This window comes from Neomonachus schauinslandi, chromosome 8 (assembly GCF_002201575.2).
Source record: "Neomonachus schauinslandi chromosome 8, ASM220157v2, whole genome shotgun sequence".
Lineage (NCBI taxonomy): Eukaryota > Metazoa > Chordata > Mammalia > Carnivora > Phocidae > Neomonachus > Neomonachus schauinslandi.
Genome location: NC_058410.1, coordinates 103838545 through 103856468, shown reverse-complemented (window position 1 = coordinate 103856468; position 17924 = coordinate 103838545). Strand labels below are relative to the sequence as shown.

The 17924-nt window shown below is 41.5% G+C and overlaps 1 protein-coding gene across 2 annotated transcripts; it reads left to right on the top strand.

The window, feature by feature from the left end:
- The first annotated feature begins 5505 nt into the window (after window positions 1–5505).
- On the top strand, window positions 5506–17924 carry TDRD6 (tudor domain containing 6). Of its 2 annotated transcripts, XM_021692100.1 has the most exons (4): window positions 5506–11560; window positions 13158–13282; window positions 14609–14698; window positions 17837–17924. In XM_021692100.1, the coding sequence occupies exons 1-4, from the start codon at window positions 5506–5508 to the stop codon at window positions 17858–17860; spliced, it is 6294 nt and encodes a 2097-aa protein (XP_021547775.1). In that variant the 3' UTR covers window positions 17861–17924. The 2 variants fall into 2 exon arrangements, with proteins under 2 accessions (XP_021547775.1, XP_021547776.1); XM_021692101.1 differs by lacking the exon at window positions 14609–14698.

Below are 17924 nucleotides of genomic sequence, written 5' to 3'. Positions count from 1 at the left end.
CTCATATTTCAAACTTGGTTAAGGTTTATTCAGGCCTTAAAGTATAATACAAACTTTTTATATGGGTGGCCTGTCTCAGGAGAAAATCCTCCCTCACAGAGTAGCAGAGTTCTCTTTGTTCAGGCAACTCTGGGCACGTTACCCTAAGTTCTTACTTTCAACTGCATCTTTAATGCCACATCCAGGACCCTCTCATTCTGACTCCAAGCCATTTTCCTACCCCTTGCATTTCACTGCATACCTGCACTCGACCTCCTTGCAAATGCATTGCTCCACTTTTTTCTCTGGAGATGCTCCTCACTTGGCTGCTTCTCATGCAGTGCTCCTGCTGTGCTCCCCACCTAACTCTGCTCCCATCACTACCCCCCATTCATGCTCATTTTTGGGTTAAAGCCTACTTTAATATCTAAAATTATCTCGGAAGACTTCCACATTTTCAACACCTCTGTGCTCCTACTGCTTCCCTTACTGAGGATGTGTGTCTGTATATATGGAGCAAACACGATAAAGTCATATGTTGTTTTTCTCCTACCTTCAGAATAATTAACGTTGGGTCAGTAACAGGTGATTTCATGAGATTCTTTACCATACTGCTTAACTGCATTTTCAAAAGATCGTGTGTGTTTAAACATATGTAATTGTTATAATGTTTAAGAAATATTCAATAGTTAAATAGCTATTTCACAAAAAAAAAAACCCGAGAATTTAATAGTTTAATACAAAATATTTGGTTAGTTAGTAGTTAATAATGTGACCAGTTTCTATTATTCTTCCTTTTACAGTGTGTATGGAAATTACATCACTATTTTGGCCTTCGTTGGTATCATACAAATGCACATTTACCCACTCAAGTGTTTTATTATTTTTGAATTTTGAAGAATACATGATTACTTTTCTCTCCCCGTACTTTACCCCCAACAGGCTGCTGTGATTGTCAACAGCAGCAGGAACCACTTTGAAGGTTTGATTAAAGCAGATGAAGATGCTTAAAGATGTCTGTTTGCTGAAAGTATCTGGTAACAAACAGGAATATATGTGAGTAAATCTAGTGCATTATTCTGATTTTTAAAATAAATGTCTTAAAATGCCTGATTGGTTGTAAAAGGTTTTGTTTTTGTCCTGGCATGGTTTTGTCCTGATGTATTTTTAAGTTAAAATGGTAATAGCAAATTTAGAGATAATTCTTAAACCTTAATCTTTACTTTTCACAATTGAAATAAAAATTGGCTTAATTTAGGTATCAGATTTGAAATCTTTATATTAGCAAAAAAAAAAAGAATGCTTATGCCTTGTCACTATAAATTTATTAATTTAAAATAAATCCATCTCTGCTAGTGATCCAGTTCTCCTATTAGTCCAGTTCTGCTGTGACTAAAAAGGATTGACAACTGATAATTACAGTGATGGGCACAGTCACTGGCTGAGGATAGAGGAGGAAGAGAACAATGGAATGCCTTGAAACACTGGAGAGTCATTCTCTTCTTTTTTAATACCATATTCTACTTTGATTTCCACGATACTATTTCCTTCTGTTGCTTACTATTTTTCAGTCTCTATTGGCCATTTCTTTGCTGCATCGTACTTAAATTTTGGTTCTCTGAGGTTCTGTTCTTGGCCCTCTTGTCACTTTTCACTCTCTGTCTCTAGGAAGAATCAGGCAGTTCTGTGACTTCAGCTACTACACTTAAGCTGGTAATTCCCAAACATTCACCATTGCTCAGTAAATGATAGATGTTGCCATTATCTGTGTTTCTGGCCCTTACACAGTTCTCAGGCTTTAGTCATGTTTTCTCAGTTGTCAACTATATACCTCTTCCAGGATGGCCACAGTCCTTGTGAGCTGACATTTCCCAATATTACAGAAAATACTGTACAAATTTTGTACAAATATTGTACAAACCTCTGTATAGTGTACAAAAATATCTGTACAAAAAATATTGTACAAATCCTTCCTCCCTGCCTTTTAAAATCTGGTCCTGCTCCAGGATTTTCTGTTGCACTACAAACTCACTAATGCAGCCAAGAAACCTCAGGACAGCCTTGACTTCTCATTTGTTTTTATTTTTGTTTTTTTACTTATCATCCAAAATGCTTAAATCCATTTATAAAAAAGATGACTACAGATCAATGTCTCTTAGGAACATAGATGCAAAAATTCATAAATGCTACTTCATACCCATTAGGATGGCTATTAACAACAACAACATCAACAACAGAAAATAACAAGCATTGGTGAGAAATGTGGAGAAATTGGAACCTTTGGGCATTGCTGGTGAGAATGCAAAATGTTGTAGCTACTATATAAAAAACAGTATAGGGTTTCCTCAAAATATTAAACATAACATTATCACATGACCCAGCAGTCCACTTCTAGGTACCTAGTCAAGGAACTGAAAGCAGGGACTTGGACAGATAGTTGTACACCAATGTCCATAGCAGCATTTTTCACATAGCCAAAAGGTGGAAACCCAAATGTCCACAGATGAAAGTATGAATGGATAAACAAAATGTGGTGTGTATATATATACACACACATACAATGGAATATTATTCTGCCTCAAAAAGCATTGGAATTCTGAGACATGATACAACATGGATGAATCTTGAAAACAATATGCTGAGTTGAAATAAGACAGACACAAATGAACACATATTGTATGATCCTACTTATATGAGATAACTAGAATAACCAAATTCACAGAAACAGAAAGTACATAGTGGTTACTATGGCCTGGAATAGGGGAGAATGAGAAGTCAGTGTCTAATGTCTAATGGGAACAGAGGTGGGGATGATGGAAAAGTTCTAGAGATGGATGGTGGTAGCAGAAGCTTAATCTTCACGTGCAGTGGTCTGATTTTTTAAGTTCCCTGTCCAGCAGCAGAGCAATACAGAGCAAGTAAAGCTACCTCTCCTAGACACAGACGTGGGACATTGGAAATATTTGGGAAGATGGGAGCAAAAGGCTTTCAGCCTATAATGGCCAAATGGTATGCCGCTGTTATCCAGGAGTAAAGGCCCTGAACCATAGAAGGAGGTTGGGGGACAAGTTCGATAGAAAACAGAAGTCATTTACTCTGTCTACAACCCTGCAGTCTCCATCAGAGTTTGGTTATACTGCTTGAGCTAATATAGAGAATTGAAATCTCCATTAGTCCATGGGATGATCAAACAATTCCAGATGATAATAAGACCATATTATAATGAGCAACTTCCTTTCACCATAAATGACACAGTGCCAGGTAATCTACTTATTCTCTTGTTAAACAGTTATTGCATGTTGACTAAAAGTTCCATATCGTGCTAGGCACTGAGAATATTAAATATATGAGAGGAGTCCTTGCCTTCAAGAAGTTCATATTCTGGTAGGAAGAGAAATAGTAAACAATTGCATGACATGATAGATATATCATTATGTCACAAACACTAAATATAACAGAGGTGTGTAAAAGGGAAGGGATAATCAATTCCACCTGGGTGGATAGTAGAGGAAGAGGACATCAGAGCTAGATCTTGCTAGATGTTTTTAAATCAAATGTTTATTTTTCTTCCATCATGAATATAAAGCATTAATTAAATTTGTAAAATAAAACTGAATTTTCAAAGATGAGTTTATCAGATAAAAATCTAACTTTTTAAAGAAATCAAATGATTCTTTTATTCATTCTCCCCTATTCCAGGCCATAGTAACCACTATTGTACTTTCTGTTTCTGTGAATTTGCCCCGGCGTGGGCAGCCCGGGCGTGGAGCACATCTCCGAGGCCCCATGATAGGTGCCAGGAATGCTCAAGGACAACTGCCATTAAAAAGTAAGCACAGGAGAGGCTCTTAGCTGGCTCAGTGCCTTAGAGCATGTGCCTCTTGATCTCAGGGTCCTGAGTTCAAGCCCCATGATGTAGAGCTTGCAAACAAGCAAGCAATAAAAACTTTAAAAAAGAAAAAAGCACAGGAGGCTTTGGCAACATGGGATTACATCTAACTGGATAGATTGAAAATGCGAAGATTTACACTGTTAGGCCAGGATTACATTAAGCACTGCCTTGATTTTATCTACATTGTATTCGATATTTCAAAATGTGAAGGAGTGACATAAGAAACTCCCACAAATGTGCCTGACTTGGCAAATGAACGAAAATCCACTATAGACATCTCTGGGAGCTACTCACAGTTTGCCTGCACGTTCCCTTCCCCTCCCTCCCCGAGTCTTCTGAGAGTTACCTTCGTTAAGATTTAGATGGGGGGGGGGGGAGGGAGGCGGCGCCTGGGTGGCTCAGTCGTTAAGCGTCTGCCTTCGCCTCAGGTCACGATCCCAGAGACCTGGGATCGAGCCCCACATCGGGCTCTCTGTTCGGCGGGAAGCTTGCTTCTCCCTCTCCCACTCCGCCTGCTTCTCCCTCTCCCACTCCCCCTGCTTGTGTTCCCCCTCTCGCTGTGTCTCTCTATGCCAAATAAATAAATTAAAAAAAAAAAAAAGATTTAGATGGGGGAACAGAACAAGGAGTCCAGCCAAGAGGTCCACTGCCGTAGTAGATACAGCAAGAGTATCGAGTCATGTTTCTTCCGTTCCTCTAGACCCCCCTTTTTAAGTCCGGTTCTGTGCCAGCTCTGTGAGTAAAAGAATACATGCCTCCAAGGTTGGGAAGCCAGAGCCAGGCAAACAAAAAAGCAGGGAAACTCAGACCAGTAATTGTGGAGAAGGAAGATTTAACAGTCTCCAAGTATATTCTTACTTTATTGTAACCCTCCCAACAACTCTATCAATTCAAGTGACCGAACGGGTTCATGGAAGAGGGTAAGCAACTTGCTGGGGGTCACAACCCTAAAGGTGCACAAGCCACCCCCTCCGCCGCGGGGCGCAAGGGCATTCGCGCCGCCTCAGCCTCAGCCCGGGAGCGCGGGGCCCTCTTGAGAGTTCGGGCCCTAACGCCCCGGGCACGTGCCTTTGGCGCCTCCAGGTCTCCTTCCCGTTTCTCCGCAGCCTAGCACCGCGCCGGGCACACGGGGCTCGATCAGTACTACGCGGCCGGCCGAAAGGCAAGCAACTCAGGGGTGTTCCCAGCGCCCCGCCCTCTGCCAGGCCTTCCCTCCGCGTCCTCCACGGTGGAAGGCGCTCTGAGAAGCTGCCACCGCGTGGCCCGCGGAACGGCCCTCGAAACCCCTTCCGCCCGGCCTCGCCTCCGCCCTCCCCGGGGGTCCGGCTCCCCTGCAACGCGCCGGCCGGCCCGGCCCGCCTCCCGCGCCCGGAAGCCGGGCGCCGCGCGCAGCAAATGCCTGCGCTGCGCGACCGTGGGCGGTTGGTCCCGCCGCCGGTCTTACCAGTCGGCGCGAGTCCGGGGAGCGCGGCGTCGGGCGAGTCGCCGAGGGGACGCCTCGCCAGGCGTCTCTCCCGGTCCCTCTGTGCCTTGAGCCTGGGTCTGCGGGGCTGTCCAGCGGGCGCGGGGGCCTGGGCGGGCCGGACGCGCCGCCCTGACCGCTCGGGGGCCGACGGCAGCGCCGTGCCTCGGAGATGTGCTCCACGCCCGGGCTGCCCACGCCGGGCGCCTCGCTGGTCCTGCGGGTGTCGTTCGTGGACGTGCACCCTGAGGTGATCCCCGTGCAGCTCTGGGGGCTGGTGGGCCAGCGGCGGGAGGAGTACGTGCGGCTGAGCCGGGAGATTCAGGAAGCGGCGGCCACGCGCGGCCCGTGGGCGCTGGGCGGTGCCTCGGCCTCACCGGGCGAGCTGTGCCTGGTGCAGGTGGGGCTCATGTGGCACCGCTGCCGCGTGGTCAGCCAGCAGGCGCAGGAGAGCCGCGTCTTCCTGCTCGACGAGGGCCGCACCATCACGGCGGGCGCGGGCTCGTTGGCGCCAGGGCGCAGCGACTTCTTCCACCTGCCGTCCGAGGTGCTGGGCTGCGTGTTGGCCGGCCTAGTGCCGGCGGGCGGCGGAGGTGGGGGCGAGCCCCAGCACTGGCCGTCCAGTGCCGTGGACTTCCTCAGCAGCCTGCAGGGCAAGCAGGTGCACGGGCGGGTGCTGGACGTGCTGCTGCTCCATCGCCTGGTCCTTCTGGAGGTGCCCGGGCTGTTCCAGCAGATGCAGGAGCTCGGCCTGGCGCGGCAGGTGCCCGACCGCCTCTTCCGCTCGCTGCTCAAGCGCTACCTAACGGCGGCCACCGTCAGCATGGGCTCCGGGGCCCCGGCCCTCCCGCGCGTCCCTCCCAAGCAGGAGCAGCCTGGCCTGGATTACTTCTACCCGCAGCTGCAGCTGGGCGTGACGGAGCCCGTGGTGGTGACCCAGGTGTGCCACCCCCACCGCATTCACTGCCAGCTCCGGAGCCTCTCGCAGGAGATCCACCGCCTGTCCGAGAGCATGGCCCAGATCTACCGGGGTTTCCCGGGGACGGGGGATGAGAACTCTACCAGTGCCACCTGGGAGGAGAGGGAGGAGAGCCCAGACAAGCCTGGCTCTCCGTGTGCATCCTGGGGGTTGGATGGACATTGGTACAGAGCGCTCTTGCTTGAGACTTTTCGGCCCCAGCGCTGTGCCCAAGTGCTCCACGTAGACTATGGAAGGAAGGAGTTAGTGAGTTGTAGTAGCCTCCGCTATTTGCTGCCTGCGTACTTCCGAATGCCCGTGGTGACCTACCCTTGTGCTTTGTATGGACTCTGGGACGGTGGGCGAGGCTGGTCTCGGTCACAGGTCGGTGACCTGAAGGCCCTGATACTGGGCCAGGCAGTGAATGCAAAGATTGAATTTTACTGTTCCTTTGAGCACGTTTATTATGTCACCCTGTACAGAGAAGATGGGATCAATCTGAATTGTGTCTTCGGAGTCCAGTCCTGTTGCTTGGCCGACCGGTTCCTTCAGAGCCAGGGAGTGGAGGAGGAGGAGGAAGAACAAGAAACAGCTTTTCAGTCTCAGTCTCCTGCTGAAGAAGTGGATGAAGAGATTTCACTCCCGGCCTTAAGATCTATCAGGTTAAAGATAAATGCCTTCTATGATGCCCAGGTGGAGTTTGTGAAAAATCCTTCCAAGTTTTGGATTAGGCTGAGGAAACACAAAAGCACTTTCAGCAAGTTGATGAGAAGAATGTGCAGTTTCTATTCCTCAGCCAGTAAGCTGGATGGCATAGTTTTGAAACCCGAACCCGATGACCTTTGCTGTGTCAAATGGAAAGAAAACGGCTATTATCGGGCTATGGTCACCAGATTAGATGACAAGAGTGTGGATGTGTTTCTAGTTGACCGTGGCAGTTTGGAAAATGTGGATTGGTATGACGTGAAGATGTTGCTTCCCCAGTTTAGGCGGCTACCCATATTGGCTCTCAGGTGCACACTAGCAGATATTTGGCCTTTGGGGAAAAATTGGAGCCAGGAGGCAGTTTCCTTTTTTAAAAAGACCGTACTCCACAAAGAATTAGTTATCCATGTCCTTGATAAGCAGGATAATCAATATGTTATTGAGATTCTTGATGAATCAAGAACAGGGGAAGAAAACATTAGTAAGGTAATTGCTCAAGCTGGGTATGCCAAGTATCAGGAATTTGAAACAAAGGAAAATATTCCCGGAAATGTCCACTCTCCAGGGCATGTTTCAAGCCATTTTACTGCTGAGAATGATAAAATATCTCCTGCCAAAAAGGTAGAAGTAGAACAGAAAGCCAAGAGCGACAATAAAACTACATCTGTTTCAGAAATTTTGACTGATACAACAGTCATTACAGATATTCCAACTGGACTAGTTGTGCAGGAAAAAGAGAAAAGAGTATCTGTTTATTCTTCTCTTATACAGAATTTCTTGGAAATTAAGCCAGGCTCTTCTTGTAAAGGAGAGCTGAAAGTTGGAAGTACAGTAGAAGTCAAAGTGTCTTATGTTGAAAACCCTGGCTACTTCTGGTGTCAGCTGACCAGGAACATTCAAGGATTTAAAACTTTGATGTGTAATATCCAGGACTACTGCAAGAACACAGCTACTCCTTACCAGGGGACCACCCCCGCTTGTTTGGCAAAACGAACAGTAAATGGAAAATGGTCCAGGGCTGTGATTAGCAGGGCACAATCTGCAGAGCATGTCAAAGTAATGTTCGTGGATTATGGAGACAAAGAAATGGTATCTGTGAAGAATATTTACTCAATTAGTGAAGAATTTCTCAAGGTTAAGGCTCAGGCTTTTCGGTGCAGTCTTTATAATTTAATTCAACCAACTGGTCAAAATTCTTTTGCTTGGGATGAAAAGGCAATACAGGCTTTTAGTGAGTTTGTTGACAATGCATGGGAAGAGAATCTCGAATTAAAATGCACAATATTTGCTTTGGCTTCAGTACAAGATGAACTGTTTAATGTTGTGGATTTGCTCACACCCTTTCAGAGCGCATGCCATTTTTTGGTAGAAAAGAGACTCGCAAGACCAGTTAAACTTCAGAAGCCTCTGGAGGCCTCTGTTCAGTTACATTCTTTCTACTATTCGACACATGATATGAAAATTGGAAGTGAAGAATCCGTGTATATAACACATGTTGATGACCCTTGGACATTTTATTGCCAAGTGGGAAGAAATGCGAGTATTTTAGAACAGTTGTCCTGTAATATTACACAATTAAGTAAAGTTTTGCTGAATTTAAAAACATCTCCCTTGATCCCTGGAACCTTGTGCCTTGCCAAGTATACTGATGGAAACTGGTATAGGGGGATAATAATAGAAAAAGAACCAAATAAAGTCTTTTTTGTGGATTTTGGAAACATTTGTGTGGTAACAAACAAGGATCTGCTTCCAATACCTAGTGATGCATATGATGTCTTACTTTTGCCCATGCAAGCTGTTAAATGTTCATTATCTGATATTCCTGACCATATACCAGAAGAAATTACAACATGGTTTCAGGAGACTATTTTAGATAAGTCATTGAAGGCTTTGGTTGTAGCAAAAGATCCAGATGGAAGACTGATTATAGAACTATATGATGACAGTATTCAAATTAATGCTAACATTAATGAGAAGTTAGGGCTACTCGGCTACAAAGGCGGGACAAAAAAAAAAGAAAGTGAAGCACTCCTTGCTGCAACTGAAACTCTTGAAATAAAGAAGCAAAATATGAAGTTGTCGCCTACAGAGTACATAAGTAAATCAGTAGAAAACAAATTACGTAGTATGGAGATATTGGGAGAATCTTACAAATCTAAGGTCACCTCAGCATGTAAGGAAACCAAGATTTTACGAAGTTCAACAAAGACAGACATAGTCACTCAGTATCAGGACTCTGTGGGAAATCAAGGTAATCAGGTGTGTCCCCTAACACCAGAAAAGAAAGAAGAAAGTTTTGCTGAGCCACCTTTGAAAGCGACAAAACTAGAAGCTACTCCTTCAGAGAGAAACATAGGAGATTTATATAACAAAGATTTGCCTTTAAAATTTTCTGACTTCCCTCAGAAGATTATAATGCCTGGCTTTAAAACAGCTGTGTATGTTTCTCATATAAATGACCTTTCAGACTTTTATGTTCAATTAACAGAAGATGAAGCTGAAATCACTCATCTTTCAGAGAGGTTAAATGATCCTAGAACGAGGCCAGAATATTATTCAGGTCCACCTTTGCAGAGAGGAGATGTAATATGTGCCATTTTTCCAGAAGACAGTTTATGGTATCGAGCTGTGGTCAAGGAACAGCAACCCAATGACCTTCTCTCTGTACAATTTATAGATTATGGCAATGTTTCTATGGTTCATACTAACAAGGTAGGTAAGCTTGACCTTATGAATGCACTGTTACCAGGATTGTGCATTCACTGCTCCTTGAGGGGACTTTGGGTCCCTGAGATTTTAAAATGTAAGGAAATGATGCATTACTTTTCTCGAAGGACAGATGAGGTTCAAATAAGATGTGAATTTGTTAAATTTCAAGGCAGATGGGAAGTTATTCTTGTGGATGAACATGGGATCATAGCAGAAGATATGATTAGCAGATATGCTTTCAGTGAAAAATCTCAAGTAGGACTTTCTAATCAAATAATTAAAAGTGCCTGCTCCAAGTCTGTAAACAAAACTGACATTGACACTTCACTGTTTCTTAACTGGTATAATCCAAAGATGAAGATGATAAGGGCTTATGCCACTGTGATAGATGGACCGGAGTATTTTTGGTGTCAGTTTGCCGATACTGAGAAACTTCAGTATTTAGAAGTAGAAGTACAAACTGCTGGAGAACAGGTAACAGATAGGCGAAGTTGTGTCCCATGCCCTCATATTGGAGATCCTTGCATAGTGAGATATAGAGAAGATGGACATTATTATCGGGCACTTATCACCAGTATTTGTGATGATTATCTTGTATCCGTCAGACTTGTAGACTTTGGAAACACTGAAGACTGTGTGGACCCCAAAGCCCTCTGGAACATTCCTTCTGAACTTTTGGTGGTCCCCATGCAAGCCTTTCCATGTTGCCTCTCAGGATTTAATATTTCAGAAGGTGTGTGCCCTCAGGAGGGAAATGACTACTTTTATGAAATAGTAACAGAAGATGTGTTGGAGATAACAATATTAGAAATCAAAAGGGATGTTTGTAATATCCCTTTAGCAGTTGTTGACTTGAAAAGCAAAGGCGAGAGTATTAATGAGAAAATGAAGAAATATTCTAAGATTGGTATTAGTAACAGTGATCTGCCCTATGAAAAAAAAGGCCCAGAGATAAAGGGAGCCCTTGGGTCCCTCAGTCCTGAGGTTGGACTTAAGAAACCAAGTAGTAAAGCTGGACAAGAGAAAACACCGTATGTAGAGCCACAGACAGATGAGCTCTCTGAAAGAGTTGAAAAAGACTTCAACATTCTCGAAACCAAGCCAAGTAAATTCTATGCCCCTGACACTGATAACATTTTTGAAGCTTTTGAAAACCCATGCAAAGATAAAATTGGCCCCAAGGTCCTGGAAGGTGAAATAGAGTGCCATTTGGTTGACAAGGCCAAGTTTGATGACCAATACCTCATGACAGGATTCAACGCGTTACTACCGCAGGCGAGCGAAACAAAGGAGATACTAGAACTGAACTCCCTTGAGGTGCCCCTTTCCCCTGATGATGAATCCAAAGAGTTCCTGGAACTGGAGTCCACTGAGTTACAGCATTCCCTTGTTGGGGACGAAGAGAAGGAAGAGCTAGGCCTGGGGCCTCCCATCGCGCCGCTGCCCCAGGGCTGTGACCCAGAAGGCACCCTGCAGCCATTTACGGTGCGGCTTCCCCTCAGCTGTGACGTGGAGAAGCAGCTGGAACTCGCATTACCCACAGCCCAGCTGTGTCTGGATGACAGAATAAACCCTGTGTTGCTCAGAGCTGGTCAGAAGGCCCAAGGACCCACGTGTACGGAAGACACAAGAGAGTCAAGTTGTGTGGAATGTTTCGAGGACCAGCGCGGGTCACCACTGCACCTACACGGGAAGAATCGTGATCCCAACATGCAGACTGAAACGAATATATATAAAGAAGAATTTATAGAGTATAACAATAGAGATGCCATTTCATCATTGACTTTGTTCTCTGAAGAAGAATCCAGAGCCGGAAGGAAGCACCATGATAATGCTTTACAAGATCATGTCTTAGGTAGGTGATTCCTCAGACTTTATTTAACTCCGTGTCTTTGAAAAGTACTTATTTGTCTCAAAGATAATGACTATTTATTTATTTTTGTCTTGGTTGGTTTTTTAAATGAATTTTGGGGGAAAAAGTTTAGAACCTGGAAAGAGAATCAGATTTAGATTTCATGAAGGGCATCTTAAATGTGGGGAGATTAAGTTGTGAAATCAATGTGGAATCATGCTGTATGAAATGCTGAATTGTTAATACTGTGTTTAAAAGTAGAATGCTTTAAATCAGTGTTTCCAAAAAGAAATTATGTTTAAAATGTAAACAAGCTTTAAAATCAAGGGGTTATTTTTTTGGTAAGTCTTAAAAAAACAGCATTCCTTTGCTAAGCACAACTATAGGCATGAATTGATGATAGGGATCACTTTGGCAGTTTTCAAATTTAACTATTTTCTTTTATGCATATACCTTGCCATTGATTTAGAAACCCCTAAACAAACACTAGATTTAGGGAGCTTATATTAACTATACAAGAGAACAGCCATGAGTAAATATTGGAGAACATTTATTGTCATTAGCTTTTTTACAAATTACACTTACTGATGTTTTCTTGGCTACTTAGTAAGATTTAAAAGTTACAAGAAATGGCTAACTTTTAGGATTTTTAAAATAATCAATGTTAGACTTTTTATAAGTCAGTTCTTATATTGTTAAATATGAGCCATTCTACAAAAGAGAGAAAGCAGCAGTCTAGGGAGAATGAAAATTACCATAATCCCACCATTGATAAGCTGCAATGCACTTGCTTGCTATTGTCTTTCACCCTGTGTGTGTCTGTTTACGTACAGTTTTCAAAACTAAACACAAATCACAATCGTAGTGTTGAATCCTGCATTTTAATCCCTTAAATATGCTTTCAAAATATTTTAATTCTATGGTATGCCACTCTGTGGATATACTGTGGTTTATTTAAGTATTACCCTAGATTTTTAGTCCTCATTGCCACATTTAAATAATAATAAGTAATAGCTTTATGATAAGAATGTCTGCTAATTTGTAATATGCTGCTTCGCTAAAGAAATGGCTCTTGTAGGGGCGCCTGGGTGGCTCAGTGGTTAAGTGTCTGCCTTCGGCTCAGGTCATGATCCCAGGGTCCTGGGATCGAGCCCTGCATCGAGCCCTGCATCGAGCCCTGCATCGAGCCCCGCATCGGGCTCCCTGCTCAGTGGGAAGCCTGCTTCTCCCTCCCCCACTCCCCCTGCTTGTGTTCCCTCTCTCGCTGTGTCTCTGTCAAATAAATAAATAAAATCTTAAAGAAAAAAAAAAAAGAAATGGCTCTTGTAACCATTGACCACATCACATGTGGCAATAGTATCCGATTCATATCCTAAAAAAGACACATCACATCATAGTGGTGTTTTTTGAAGAAAGCCGTAAGGAATTATATTGGGAAGGGGCACCGGGAGAATTTAAAATAAAAATTCAGGAAAAGAGACAGACTCAGACCAGACATGATGCTGATTATATAGGAATAGTGAGTGCAGATTAAGAAAATGCTTTGCTTGTGTATCAAGGGATTAAGAGGTATGCATTGAGGCTTTATTCAATTTGGCAGCTCAACCAGAGAAAACCTACACTCTGAAAGGATTTACTGTTGGATCCAAATGTGTTGTGTGGTCAAATCTAAGAAACACATGGTCTAAATGTGAGATTCTGGAAATCGCTGAAGAAGGCACAAGGGTAAGTGAAGTGGGAGTGTTTCATCTCCAAATGTACTTGGCGACTGTTAAGGAAATTTTACTGGAAGTGACCAGATTAGAAAATGCAATTGAGCAGACATTTTCTGGATCATTCCCCCTGATAATTTGGTGCAGTGCAAAAGTCATTTCAAAGTTCATATATAAGCATCCTAGCAAGAAACCTTCTTAGGCTCTTTCATCTCCCTTGCCTCTGAAATCCCATCAGTCACCAAGTTCTACACTTTCCACTTCTTACCACGTAGTTAAAACTTTTTATGCCTAATGCCACTGCCTTTGTTTTAAGTCCCATTTTTACAAGTAGATTACTCTATTTACCCTTCTATTTGGTTTACTTCTAGTCTTCCTCAGTTGATTCTCTACACTGCCAGTGTGAAGTTTGTCAAACGCAAATCTGAGTAGGGCATTCCTGCATGTAAAACTTGCTGGGGCTTTCTAGTTGATGGTGCTTCTCCCGTGATCTGAAGACCACCCGTATCAGAATCACCTGCTGTGTTTCTTAGATTGTGGATGCCTAGATCTTGCCCTGGCTGGCTGATTCAGAATATCTGGGGGGGAGGACAAGGAATGTGCATTCTTATGCCATTAAAATTTGAGAACCAGTAGTCTAGGATAGAAAAGTCAGGCTCATTAACATGGCATGGTCCTCTAGAGGCCCTGGAAGTGCTCTAGGTTTGAGTGTCCATATTATTCTCCAGCCTTATGTTTATGTTTTGTACCTTATATTAGATGCACATCAAACTGCTTGATTTCTCTTATGTATACCATTCTACTTGGCTCCTCTGATATATTAAGTAATGTAGTTCTATTCACTTGTATTCTATCCCCCTCCCAGACTGGTTAATTTTCACTTATTTTTGAAAGATTTTCATTGCAACTTCATTTTCATTTTGCGCTGCCTCTTCCAGGAAGCATTCGCTAGCATTATTTTCTAAATCTCTCCATCTTTTCACCCTCCCCCTCCTACCAAAAAACCTTGGCTTGATACCTATATTATTCCTATTATTCCTGCTACAGAAGTCTGTACTTTCTACCTTGTATTGTAATGTTCTTCTTATAGGTCTGTTTCTCCACAAAATTTTGAACTTCTTGAGATCTCATTGTTAACCATCTTTGATCTCTAGGCATAGATACACAATATGTTAATTGAACAGAAGTTCTGTTGAGTTGAAATGTAAAATTGAAGTTTAATAAAATTATTTTCATTGCCTTTTGAGGTATTTCATTTGAAGAAGGATTGCTGTGGTCCATAAATCACTTACAGTTTTTGGAAACTACCAGTTTTTATTAATTTTTTTTTCTCTTGCAGGTTTTGAACCTTTCAAATGGTATGGAGGAGATAGTGAACCCTGAGGACGTTTGGAATGGCATACCCAAATTGGATAAGAGTCCATTTGAGGTATGGAATTATATAAACACTAATTAACGAAAGCATTGTCTTTCATTTTGAAAGATGACTTAAGCTATTTCCAAAGCCCTTGTGTTGGGAATGATGGAGAAAAAAAAATACTAATACTGGGATAACAACAATGAAAAACAGCAGTAACAAAATCAGTGATTCTGGATTTTATGCCAGGTATCCCTTTGGGCAAACCAGTTATTAATGTTTTACTCTTTGATTTTTTGGAGGGATTTTAAACATGAAAATTGTTTGATGTCTGAGACCTTTATAAAATATGTTTGATGTAGAAAATCTGGAAAAATGGCAGAGTTAAAAAGGAAAAAGTATCTGTCACCTGTAATACATCTATCCAAGACAAAGAGATTGATCAGTTTTGTTTTCTTTCATAATTTTTTTCTGTTTATATGGAATGTAAGTATATCATCTGCATATTTTGAGCATAATTTATTTCATTCTGCGTAGTTTTATATGCTATGTTCTTCATTTAAAATTATATGGTGGGCAGTTCCTATGCCATTATAATCTCTGGGCATTTGAGTTTATTCTGTTTGGAGTTTGTTGAACTTCTTGCTTTAAAATCTGTGTCGGATAGTTCTAGTACCTGGTCATCTCAGGGCTTGCCATTTAATGGTTGCCTTGAAAAATGATTAACTTTTCCTGATTCTTTGTATGTTGAATAATTTTGGATTATGTCCTGAATGTCTTGAATATTATGTTGTAAAACTTTGGATCCTGTTAAAATCTTCTAGAAAATATTGAAATTTTTGTTTTAGCAGGTGATCAACTGTTAGGTTCATACCACAAGTTCTGTCTCTCCTGAGTTTGTTGGTTCCAATGTCAGTTTACTTTTTTTTTTTACCTTTTTTTAAAAAAGATTTTTTTTTATTCATTTGTCAGAGAGAGAGAGAGCACAAGCAGGGGGAGAAGCAGGCAGAGGGAGAAGCAGACTCTCTGCTGAGCAGGGAGCCCAATGTGGGACTCCATCCCAGGACCCTGGGATCATGACCTGAGCTGAAGGCAGACGTTTAACTGACTGAGCCACCCAGGCATCCCCCTTTCCAGAATTTTTAATTGTAATCAGTGTGAGAGAGAGGCCGTAGTTGGCTCATTCTGCCTTGGCTGCAACCAGAAGGCCATAGTTGCATAATATTATATGACATGAATGGTCAGTCCCTTGTTAAACCATTTCTCCCAGTGGTGCACATTGAGGTCATTTAAAATGTTCCACTATAAAAAATCATTGAACATCTCTCTCTACTGCCTTATATTAATTCCATGCTTTTGTTTACTTGTCAAAAATAACAACTTGCTTCATTTATATTGCATCAGTATTTACTAAAAAAATGTTCTTTTACATTGTGATCTTTTCCATTCATTAATTTTCAAGAAGCCACAGCCAAATGCATAGATAGATACATATAAGATTCTGTTTGGATGAACTACCCTATACCTGCCAAATAGAAGGTAACAATTTAAGACAAAGTGTTCATAAAATAGTATAGATATAATTCTGGCCTTACATCGATTAGCAAATATAGAGACTACTTATGAGTAAGGCTTTTCTTTTTAAAATTTGGTTATTAATGAGATTGAAATGATCCTTTCCTTAAATTTGAAGAAACTCTTACATATGTGTCTACAAATGAACTGGTTTTCCTTAAAAAGTGGATACTGTGAGGTATTAAATTATACGTGACTTTTCTGGTAATATGTCAAGGCACTGTGATCTGGGAGTCTTTCTGATTACATATTTTTTAGAAATTTTTTTCATCTGAGTGATTTCATTTCACTGTAAGAATATGTCTCATGAATTAATTTCTGTATAGGCCTCATGTACACACACAGTGCTATTATTTGTTGAAAGGAATATAGGAGAAATATCCCTCTTCATCAAGTCTTTAATAAAGGATGTGTGGCTCACCATGGATAATGTGTTTGAATAGTAGCCCTTTGAAAAATGTACCAGACACCAGAGTTATCGGTTTGGGAGCTAAAAATTGGAAAAGGTACTTTATTCCCTCTGTTGGATGCTCCAGTAGACATGTTTCAGAGAAATGAGTATTGGAAAGATAGAAATGTACTCGGATGATTCTTTGCTATAAAATCAGATTGTCATACTTTTAAAAGGGTAAGTTTTTCATTGCTTACCATTTTTCTGGTTGATCTATGGTCCCCTTTCTGATTTTAATCATTTTGTGTCTGTAACAAAAAATTGGTAGTAATCCAAAGGTTCCTTCTGTTAGGCTATATTCCAAACGGGGGGGAAGACCTTTACTTTATGTCATCAGTTGATACTACAATTGAGGGTAACTTGTGTTTTTAAAATAAAATAACTGTTATCACCAGTTTGCTAAGTCTTAAAGATACCATTATCATGAATCCTCAAATAAAAATGGTTTACCAATTTACTTAGACGTCAGTAGTAGAAAAAACAAAACAAAACTCTTTAGTTAGAAATATTAAATGTGCTTCTGGGGATAAATAACCAAGAAGAGGATTTCTTGAAATATTATAAGAAAACTTATTTGTTGATTGAATTCATCTTGAAAATTACATTGTGAATTTGATAAATTTATATTTTAAAGTACTTTAGAGAATTTTCCAGTGTTGATTAGCTCATACATTCAAATGATCTTTGTATGTGAAATGATCTCTTGGAATTTCTTTCTGGGTTTTCAGTTTAGCTCATAAGATCCAATTTGTTGAAAGTTACTGGTTATTGCATGATCTTGTTCATAAGCAGCACACTGGTTCTTAGAATTGAGGTACACTGAGAAGGAAATCAGCTCTGGGTGGCTATAGTATTATTCGAAAAATACATACTAATGAAAGAGAACTATTTGGTTATCAGCTTGGCTAACATCATTCTAGCAAAATACAAAATATGCCAATTTTATAATATTTTAGAGAAACTTTGTTTGATAATAGGTAGAGTGTAGAACAAAATTACTAAAAGAAAAAAAACAACAACAGCAATCTCTGCGAGAATTTCTCCACAGAATAATTCTCACCATTTTGAGAGGACGTTAAATTTGTTGTGATAGCACCATGTAAATAATTTTCTTGTTTCTTTCTTTTTCAACTTGAAGGTTTTTTTTCCTCTCTCTCTCTCTCTCTCTTTTTTTTTTTTTCCAGAAAAGGGGTCTGGAGGTGATATAGATTTAACAGTGGATCCATACATGTGCCAGTCAGTCAGAAACTGCTCTTAAACAAGTGGCATCTC